Source organism: Camelina sativa, chromosome 18 (assembly GCF_030686135.1).
Source record: "Camelina sativa cultivar CO46 ecotype springtype chromosome 18, ASM3068613v1".
Classification (NCBI taxonomy): Eukaryota; Viridiplantae; Streptophyta; class Magnoliopsida; order Brassicales; family Brassicaceae; genus Camelina; species Camelina sativa.
In genome coordinates, this window is record NC_141897.1 from 5,797,259 (window position 1) to 5,808,744 (window position 11,486).

Below are 11,486 nucleotides of genomic sequence, written 5' to 3' on the forward strand. Positions count from 1 at the left end.
TTAGCCACATACATTCTCTACTTGCTTCATGAAGTGCGATAATTTCAGCATGATTCGAAGAAGTAGCTACGAGTGTCTGCTTTTGAGAACGCCATGATATAGCAGTGCCTCCAATCTTGAACACGTATCCTGTTTGTGAACGAGCTTTGTCTGGATATGATAGATATCCTGCATCTGCAAAACCAATCATTTGACCATTTAAATTGTTAGGATAAAATAATCCTAAGTCAATAGTCCCTTGAAGATAACTAAAGACATGTTTAATCCCATTCCAATGTCTTCGTGTAGGAGACGAACTAAATGTAGCCAAAAGATTAATTGAAAATGAAATATTAGGTCGAGTGCAATTTGCAAGATACATAAGGGCTCCAATTGCACTTAGATACGGTACTTCAGGACCAAGTATCTCTTCATTTTCATCAGGTGGTCGGAAAGGATCACTCTCAACATTTAATGATCTGACAACCATTGGAGTACTGAGAGGAGATGCCTTATCCATCTTAAAACCTTTTAACACTCTTTTAGTGTATGTGGATTGATGCACAAATATACCCTTTTGAGTATGCTCAATTTGTAGACCCAGACAAAATTTTGTCTGTCCGAGATCTTTCATCTCAAATTCCCCTTTTAAATAGTTTTTTGCTTTCTGTATTTCTTGTTGAGTCCCGATTAAATTAAGATCATCAACATATACCGCAATTATCACAAATCCGGAGTTTGTTTTCTTGATGAAAACACATGGTCATAGAGGATCATTCACATAACCTTCTTTTGTTAAATGCTCACTGAGACGATTATACCACATACGTCCAGACTGCTTTAATCCATATAACGATCTTTGCAACTTTATTGCACATAACTCTTTGGATTTAGCTTTTAATGCTTCTGGCATATTAAATCCATCACGAACTCTCATGTAGATATTAGTATCTAATGATCCATATAAATATGCTATAACGACATCCATGAGACGCATCTCTAGTTTTTCGCCAGCTGCTAAACTCATTAGAAATCTAAACGTTATTGCATCCATAACGAGGGAATATGTTTCCTCATTATCAATTCCAGGTCTTTGAGAAAATCCTTGAGCTACAAGACGAGCCTTATATCTCGTAATTTCATTTTTCTCATTTCGTTTTCTAACGAATACCCACTTGTATCCAACCGGTCTCACATTTTCAGGCGTGAGTACAATAGGTCCGAATACATTTCGTTTATTAAGCGAGTCAAGTTCGAATTGTATTGCATCTTTCCATTTTGTCCAGTCATGTCTTTTTTGACATTCATATACTGACTTTGGTTCTGGATCCTCACTTTCCTCATCTATTTCCCTTGAAACAAGGTACAAGAAAGTGTCATCAATATCATCGATTTTATTTCGATTCCATATCTTTCCATTATGGATATAGTTGATAGAAATCTCATGATTTTCTTCAGGCTCATGATGCTCAATACTTCCATTAGACTCATGATTCGTTTCTTCCAAAATGCTTTCTGCTATTTTGGGCATATCATGCTTTTAAGCTTCCTTTCGTTTTCTAGGATTTTTATCCTTAGAACCAACTGGCCTACCACACTTCAAACGTGTTCTAGACTCTCGTGTATAATCTGCTATTCCACGTTCCTGTGGTATTTCAATTCTAGCAGAAACAATTGCAGCTGGTATATATGATTTAGTTACCGTTTTGGTATCAGCAAATGCATCAGGAAGTTGATTTGCAATACTCTGCATATGCATGATTCGTCGAAATTCTATTTCAGACTTCTTTGTAGGAGGATAAAGGTGTAACAAAGATGGTACACACCATTTGATATCTTTTCATACTTGTTTATTTTCTCCCCTAGAACCGGGAAAACTTTCTCATCAAAATGACAATCGGCAAAACGTGCCGTAAAGACATCACCAGTCTGTGGTTCTAGGTATCTTATAATTGATGAAGAATCGCAACCAATATATATACCCAACCTTCTTTGTGGTCCCATCTTTGTACGTTGTGGAGGTGCTATAGGCACATATACCGCAAAACCAAAAATCCTTAGATGAGATATATTTGTTTCTCGACCAAATGCTAACTGCAAAGGGGAATACTTATGATATGCACTTGGTCTTATCCGAATAAGTGCTTCTGCATGCAAGATGGCATGTCCCCATACAGAGGTTGGAAATTTTGAACTCATGATCAATGGTCTTGCAATCAATTGCAGACGTTTAATTAATGATTACGCCAAACCATTTTGTGTATGAACATGAGCTACAGGATGTTCAACTTCAATTCCTGTTACCATGCAATAATCATTAAATGCTTGGGATGTGAATTCACCAGCGTTGTCCAGTCTAACTCTCTTAATAGGATAATCGGAGAACTGAGCTCTAAATTTGATAATCTGAGTTAGAAATCTCGCAAATGCCAAATTTCGAGATGACAATAGACAAACATGTGACCATCTGCTAGATGGATCAATCAACACCATATAATAGTGGAATGGTCCACATGGTGGATTTATCGGTCCACATATATCACCTTGAATTCGTTTAAGGAACTTTGGTGATTCGTTATCAATTTTTGGTTGGTGATGGTGTTTTGATCAATTTTCCAAGAGAACACGCTTCACATGTCATTTTATTCCCCTGATATATCTCATTAGTTTTCAGTGAATGACCATGTGAGCTTTCTATAATTTTTCGCATCATCGTAGTGCCTGGGTGACCAAGGCGATCATGCCACAATGTGAAATCTTCTGGATTTGTTTTGATGATAAGATGCGATACTATTGCATCTATATAAGTACGATGCAAATCAGAAGGAAGTTCTGGAAATTTTTACAACACATGCCTTTTTCCAGATTTATTAGAAGTTATATACATACACTTCTTTCCATTCTCAGTGGCAGACTGAGTTTCATATCCTTGAAGGTATATGTCTTTGAAACTCAACAAATTTCTTTTAGAATTCGGAGAATATAAGGCATTCTTTATGGAAAACTCAGTTTCATTAGGCAATGCAAAGTTAGTTTTACCACTTCCTTCAATCAAGTCTGTTGGACCTGATATTGTATTGACAATAATTTTTGTCGGTTTTAACTCAGAGAAAAATCTCTTATGTCTCAGAATAGTGTGTGTTGTTCCACTTTCTGGTATACAAATTTCTTTGATATTTTTCTTTGTAATTGTTTTGTTTGAATCTTCATCCATTTCTGTAATAAATATAAATATTAATAATAGAAATATATCTCATTTATAGAGAAACATATAATGATTATACATCATCTTATTTTTAGAAACAACATTATTTTAAAACAATTGAAATACATAATACTTATATAATGGCGTTACTGGAGACTACTAGTCTCACTACAAGCATTTCAGTTATCCGCATGAGCGGTCTCGTCGAACTCGTTCACGTCAGATGCATCGAGGTACGATGTACCCTCAAAATGCTTTGTGAGGTTCACTTCTTTCCCTTTTCCCTTTTGGGACTCTTTGAATAATTTGCAAAGATGTTCAGGGGTTCGACATACATGGGCCCAATGCCCTTTAGATCCACGTCGATAGCAGATGTTCTCACGCTTCTGTGCGTTACTTCCCTAGGATTCTTTTCCTTTAAGACTTTGTTCAGATTGAACCTATTTATATGACCTCTTGTTTTGTGGGTGAAAAGATCTTCCACGTCCGCGATTAAATCGGCGACCACGACCTCGATAGGTTTGACTTCCTTTCTTCCCGTAGGACGAGAGTTCTGGTTTTCGAGGAGAAGTTCATTATTCTTCTCCGCCAATATGAGAGTCATAATTAACTCAGAAAATCTCTTGTATCCGCAATTTCTATACATCTCTTGGAGAACTCGATGTTCTTTATGAAAAGTGAGGTAAGTCTTCTCGAGCATTTCAGCTTCGATAATAGGCTTACCATAATATTTTAATTGCGATACAATCCTCAGCATAGCAGAAATGTAATCCTCCACTTTTTCAAAGTCCTGGAATCTCAAGTTTTTCCAGTCCTCTAATGCATGAGGGAGAGTTATTTTTCTCTGGTTGTCAAACCGTGATTTTAAAGCTTGCCACAGCTCTGCAGGGTCTTTTATGTGTGCATAGTCATGCGTCACATTTTCATCGAGATGTTTTCTCAGGAATATTATTGTCTTGGCCTTATCTTTGGAACGCGACATATTTTCCAATTTTATGGTCTCCAACAATTCTTGCGACTCTAAATAGAGTTCCACATCTGTTGTCCATGCTATGTAGTTTGCTCCAATAATTTTGAGAGCCAGAAACTTAAGCTTCTCAATGTTTGCCATTAGTTATTTCTAAACACAAAAGCGAATAAAAATTATTAGTAAGATAATTTTATTTATTTTAAAATGCACCATTTATATTAATAATGCAAGCGATTAAAAAAAAACACAAATGCATAGAAAAGTAAGCTGATGTTAATGGTAAATTCTTCGTGACTAAATTCTAGAACGAAGAGACCATAAATACAAGTAATAATTGCAATTAAACAAACAATTAAAATCAAGCTAATCATTTTCCAAAATGAAAACTTAAACAACTTTTTTTTATAGAGAATTTTATGAGGAGTGATGCGATTTTAGATGAATGAAAAGAGTGAAAATATGAGTGTATTTCTAGATTGAAAATTACTGTTCATAGCCGTTTGAAAAGTGTAAGATTTTTGAAAAAAAATTCTTTGTGACCGTTGGTGAAAAGTATTAATCATAAAATAAATCATAAATTGAACAATCAATCAGTTAAAATTTAGCAATTTCATAGATATGTTAATATACAGGTGGCTGAATCTCCTTATATATTAACCATAATATATATATAATTTAACGGCAATATTATGGTGACGGAGTCATCCACATAAGAACAATAAATAAATTATGGTGACGGAGTCATCCACATTATCGGCGGCTGAGGCGTCCATTATTATGGTGCGTGAAGCAGCCATTACAATAATTACTTATAGGGGCGGAATAACTCTCACTATAGTAACAGATAAATAATGGTGTTTTGAACAACCACCGAAAAATATATATATATTTTTTAACGAGGCGAACGTACCGCCTGGTAGAATAACGTATATAGTATAATAACATACATATTATAAATATATAATTATAACCCACCATAGAGTGATCGTACTGATAACATGTTATAAAATAAGTGTTTAATTTTGTGGTGAATATAAATAATAGAGAGAAATTTTATACTCGCAGAAAGATTGAGATACTGAGTAAAAGAGAGATGAGGGAGAGAGATTTTATTTCTTCTATAATTGAAGTTTTTGTAAGTTATATTCGTATGTTACAATGAACGATTCATCGCTCAATTTATAGAGGTAAAAAGAGAAGTTACAGTGCTTACATAGTGACGATGGGCTCCACAAAATTTACCTTGCATTTATCAAATGCACTCATCCTTTTGTGACTTTGTGAGTTCTTCCTATTTTTGATTTTCCTAACAACTATCACTTAATTTCAAAATAATTAATTTAAGACTAATGTTATCATTAATTTCTTTAAAAGCTTTCAGAAATATAGTGATAAAATATCCACTTTAGGTAAAATTATTAGGGGCATTTGCGAAAAAAACCATTTCTTCTATACCTTTTATATATACAAAATGACTAAATTTTAAACGCTAAACTCCAAATACTAAATCATACCCTTTAAAACTATACCATAAATATAAAATAGAGAATTTAAATCTAAAAAAAATAAAAGTTAATTTAACATATTGTAATTGTGTATAAAAGGGCAAAAATGAAAATAACCAAAAAAAGTGTTTTTTACAAAGAGTATCTATGAAAGGGTATCTCTAACAATTTGTCTATACTTTTTAAAAAATATTTTTAAGAAAAAATACATTTTCTTTTAGAATTAGTAATATATTTTATTATTTTCTTATAATAATAAATTGTATAATTTTCTTATAATAATCTTAATTTTTTGAAAACTGTTTTAGTTTTATGTGTTTTTTATTAAAATATCTTAGTGGATGGACATAGTACATTTCATGATCACGTGAAGTACCAACTAAGAATCTAAGATAATTTGAACTCATGCCCGGCCCGCCGCACATTCCTATGACACAAATGTATTGAGCCTCTATTTTTTTTTTTGAAAATTTTAGTAAAAAAGTTAGGCCCAACTAAACATTTACATTGCAAATATAGGCCTCATTTTCAAAAAATTTAAGATTTGGTCTCAAATTTTAATATTTATCTATCTATTATTCCAAAAATAGGCCTTTATTTTATGAACTCTTAAAATTTTGTTTTAAAATTTTAAAATTTACCTTATAAAATTTATTTTAAAATGGTTACGTATTGGGCCTCATTTTTTGTTGTGCCGACACTGTTTGAACTTGCCATTACAATGTCCCTATTTTTTTGCTACCTAAAAAACTTACCACTCATCTTACAGGACAAATACAGAAGTTTTGGTGGTCTCGAGTAAGATGACCAGGCTAAATCAATATACGGGATTGGGTTTTAAAGATCTTTATCAGTTTAATATTGCTTTGCTAGCGAAGCAGGCTTGGAAGATGCTCCAAGAACCACAGTTTCTCCTTAGACGAGTCCTCCAAGCAAAGTATTTCTAAAAATCTGAATTGATGGATGCAAATTTGGGACATCGTTCTAGCCACGCCTGGAGAAGTATTTACCAAGGTATACAACTTATTAAACAAGGATTAAAGTGGAGAACAGGGGATGGCAATACTTTTAGGATATGGCGCGATCAATGGATTGACAATCCTCCTCACCTAGCTAGGAGTGTACACCAACACCAACAAGATCTCAACTCTCTAAAAGTGGCAGATATCATGACACCTAACTCATCACGATGGAGCTCAGAGAGACTTCAAGAGTTAATACATCCAGAACACAGCAGTCACATTCAAAAGATCAGACCACACATCTCTAAGGTACCTGACACTCCAACTTGGATCTTTACAAAGAATGGACACTACAGTGTAAGGTCGGGTTACCACCTACTTACAAAACTAAGCTCAGAAGCTGATCCAATGGTTAAAAAAGTATGGAGCTCTTTGTGGTCTTTATATACTCCGCCGAAGATAAAACACTTTTGGTAGAGCAGGAACCATGTCGAACTAGGAAAGAATGCTTAAGTCACCTTGGAGTTCAGAGAAGTAGTCAAAGATTCCATCGGACTGTCAACCATAAATGACATGCGTGATTGACAGAGTAAATTGATTACGCATTGATAGACTTGTAGTAGTATAAATAAAAGGAAAGAAAAAATTGTAAGTGATCGAAAATTTTATCTCAATAAGAACTTTTAGTCACTTCGCGCATCATAATCAAAATAATAGTCTAACAGTTCGGAACTAAGACGGTGGTAAGCTCATCCGTCCCAAAAGTCACTCCTATAAGAGAAGATCTATCTCTGAACTCACAAAAAGCACTCCTTCAGATCAAGCATCTTGACTACCATCCAATTACCTTTTGTGGAGACTCAAAGGTTATATATACATATTTGGAAAATGTTCAAAAACAAAACTTTCTACTGGAAGGTATTGCATTAGTTCAATGATACTTGGAGGACATACTTGATTTGAGTGATAGTCTCCATCTGTTTAGATTTGTTGGTAGAAATTGCAATGTATTGGCTGATATATTAGCAAAAAAGGCTAGAATTAAGAATTCTTCTCTGGTTATCTGTTAGATTTGTTAATGTTGTAAAACTGATGTATTTATACCCTTTTACCATAGAAATGTTGGCCGACAAAAAAAAAACTTGGTTAGAGGTTACTTGGGCCATCATCCTAAGTGGTTCTTACCAATTCTAATTTCTAAACTAGCCTAATCTAAGCCGAATAATAATCAAACAAAACCGGTAGCACTTGGGATAAATTAGGATACTACACTACAAAACAGCAATAAGTATAAATCTTGAGGGCGAGTGAGCGCGTAAAAAGTGGAAATAGAACGTGCGTGGAATCTAATCGTACGGTCAAGATTAAACAAAAGATGAATCATCAATAAAATCCCTAATGTTTTTTAACATACACAAACCAAGTCATATAAACCTAAACTAGGGCAACACAAGAGTTTCAAAGCCGCGTCTTTGCACTTTTGCATTGAAACATATATAGCAAAAAAAAAAAACCCTAATTCCGCCACTATTCCAACCACACGGAAACCACCACAATAATGGCAGACACCACCACCAAGGTTCAATCTCCAGAAACAACAACCACGGTGGTTGATGACGAGAACCAACGGGTAACAACATCGCCGCCGCCACCACCACCACAACAACCACAATGGAAAGGGATGAGGTACCCTTCTCCTATGGTAATGCCACATCACATGATGTATGCTCCACCACCTTATCCTCCTTATCATCATCATCATCTTCACCCTCATCATCCGTTTCATCACCCGCATCATCATCACCACCATCATCAGTCTCGTGGTAACAAGCATCAGAATGCTTCGAATACTGAGAATAAGACTATTTGGGTTGGTGATTTGCTTCATTGGATGGATGAGAATTATCTTAATTCTGCCTTTTCTTCTTCTGGAGAGGTCTGGTTTCACTCTTTTTTTTATCTCTCGACTCTCTGTTACTAAAGTTGTTCAAAGTTTTGGTTTTTATGTGTTTTGACTTTTGTAATATTGATGTTAGTAATGTTTGGTTGCTTGCACTAGTTGGTTTAGTGTATCTTGATGTGTTTTCTCTGTCGGCCAGGTCTGGCTCTCTATTTACTTACCTTCCCAAAACCGTCTGTTACGAAAGCTATCTAAAGTTTTGGTTTTTATGTGTTGACTTTTGCTATATTGATGTTAGTAAAGCTTGGTTGCTACCACTACTGTTTGGTGTATCTTAGTTTGCTAAAGTTGTCTAATTCCTCAGGATCAAGTATGATTCTTTAATGAATTTGTTTTCATGAAAGTATCTAGTAAATTGTCTATGGTGTCACAGTATTTGTCTGAGTCTGATATGTTATTCAAGTGTTCGTTTTGATGTGTTGACTTTTGCAATTTTGATGTTTTTTGTAGCTTTTTTTAGAATACAATGTTGTTAGAGCTTGGTTGCTTCTACCAGTTTTCCTGTTTATCTTTGTCAGCATCAAAAGTATTTATCTTTGAAGGTTTTTGCTGCTGTAGTGTATACTGATATTGAAAGTGCCCAGTGAATAATGGCCTATTATGGTGTCACAGTACTCGAGTCTATCTTCCTTTCTAATTTTGTCTGAGTGTGATATGCTAATCGTATCTTCTTTTTGATGTGTTTGACTTTTGCAAGTTTGATGCTTTGGTAGCTTTGTTAGACTTCCACCTGTTTTCCTGTGTGTGTGTGTCTTTGTCAGCATAAGTATGACTCTTTGTTTTTGCTAATGTGAAGTATATTAAACCCGAAACTGTCCAGTGAATTGTTTATGGTGTCACAGAATTCGAGTTCATTTTCATTCTTTAATATGTAATGTTATCACTTGAAGCATGTTTTTTTTGGTTATTTTACATTGATCCTATTTTTTATGGTGTAGATTTCGTCGGTTAAGGTTATCCGCAATAAGCACCATGGTTTATCTGAAGGCTATGGGTTTGTGGAGTTTGTTTCCCACGATGTTGCGGAGAAGGTGTTGCAGGAATTCAATGGTGAAACTATGATAAATGCCGAGCAACCTTTCCGTTTAAACTGGGCTAGTTTTAGCACCGGTGAAAAGCGTTTAGAGAGTGGTCCTGATCTCTCGATTTTTGTCGGAGACTTAGCGCCAGAAGTCACTGATACTTTGTTGGAAAAACTATTTTCTGAGAAATATCCATCTGTCAAGAATGCAAAAGTTGTCATTGATGGCATCTCTGGTCGATCAAAGGGATATGGCTTTGTGAGATTTGGAGATGATAGTGAGAGGAGCAAAGCTATGTTGGAGATGAATGGCGTGAAGTGTTCTAGCCGCGCTATGCGAATTGGTCCTGCAACCCCTAGGAAGCCAAGTGGTTATCACCACCAAGGTATATTGTCTGATCTTTTATCTTTCCTTACCAAACCATGTGTTTTATATCTAATGGTTGTGTCCTGACTACTTGCATTTCATCTTTAATCAACAATTGCTTGTGACTTGTGAGGAACATGTTCTTGTTACTTCCAGTACCTTTCCAGTCTCTTAATATTTGTTTGGACTTTGCAGGTGGGTATATGTCGAATGGTGGCTTGCCCCGACATGATGGTGAATCATTGAACACAACAGTAATTATTTTTCCTTTGTTTCCCTGTTTTGTCTTGGTTGTGACTGTGGAAAGATGGGTATGATCTTCATCCTTGCATGTTTATATTGCAGATATTTGTTGGAGGACTTGATTCTAGTGTCACAGACGAAGATCTTAGACAACCTTTTGCTGCTTATGGTGAAATAGTCTCTGTCAAGATACCTATTGGCAGAGGATGTGGATTCATTCAGTTTGTGAACAGGTAAACATTTATGCAGCACTGAAGCTATGAATGTGGATGTTGACTCTCTATTCCTTGACATGTCACCTGATTTGATATTGGTACTTGACATTTTGTTGCAGAGAAAATGCAGAGGAGGCTTTAGAGAAATTAAATGGGTCTCTGATTGGTAAACAAACTGTTCGCCTTTCTTGGGGTCATAATACTGGCAAGAAACAGGTAACTCTGCTATATCCTTGTGTACTATTTTACATTGTTCGATAGTCATTTCGGTTTGGTTTGGTTTATATGATCCGACGTAGCTTCTTCTAATCTCTGACCAAAGATGTATTGGTGCTTTTTTCAGCCTAGAGGTGAGTATGCAGAGCATTGGGTTGACCACCCATACTATGGAGGACAATTTTACAATGGTTATGGATACATGGTACCGCCACATGTTGACCAGAGAATGTATGCTGCTGCACCTTATGGAGGTTATCCGGTTTACGGTGGTCATCAGCAACAACAAGTAAGCTGAGAAGAACAATAAAAGAAGTTAGTAGGTATGGAAGACAACAAGAATTGTCTTTCTTCTTCTCTCTCTCTCTATCCTCTCTCCTTGGTTTAGCTCCCTGGGCAATGAATTTTGATAAAACCATAGTGCTACTTAATTTTTATTTAGGGATTTTGATTGGATTGATTTATTCGATTTGATTCTCAGATGCTTATATTATGGAACTTTAAGTGGTCGATGATTGAGTTGTGGTTTGGTCATTTGATAAGTCCTGCTCTTTATATGTGGTTTCTCATACTAGTGAGTTAGAATAGTCTTGAACACGATTAGTTTATCATTAGGCTATAACACCAAAAACAAGGTAAGTGAAGACACCCATTTACTACTTACTGTAAATCGTGAGTGGTTGATTCAGAACTCAGAAGTGTTGTCTTTGAAGCCAACATGGATGGGGTTTCACATATCCTAAAAACACATAAGCGCCAGACATTTCCTGAAACGTGTGTAGCTTACTGCACCAAATGTTAGGTTTCAGAACCGTATCCTCTTTATTCTCTTCTACCAACACC

At 35.4% G+C, this 11,486-nt stretch overlaps 1 protein-coding gene and 1 pseudogene across 1 annotated transcript; one reads left to right on the forward strand and one right to left on the reverse strand.

The window, feature by feature from the left end:
* Positions 1 to 3,363: 3,363 nt before the first annotated feature.
* LOC147921577 (uncharacterized) lies at positions 3,364 to 4,295 on the reverse strand (annotated as a pseudogene).
* A 3,723-nt stretch (positions 4,296 to 8,018) lies between these two features.
* LOC104760696 (polyadenylate-binding protein RBP47C') lies at positions 8,019 to 11,177 on the forward strand. Its single transcript, XM_010483662.3, has 6 exons — positions 8,019 to 8,557; positions 9,520 to 9,988; positions 10,165 to 10,223; positions 10,315 to 10,445; positions 10,547 to 10,643; positions 10,771 to 11,177. Exons 1-6 carry the CDS (start codon positions 8,180 to 8,182, stop codon positions 10,939 to 10,941), a joined length of 1,305 nt encoding a protein of 434 aa, XP_010481964.2. The 5' UTR covers positions 8,019 to 8,179; the 3' UTR covers positions 10,942 to 11,177.
* Positions 11,178 to 11,486: the final 309 nt, after the last annotated feature.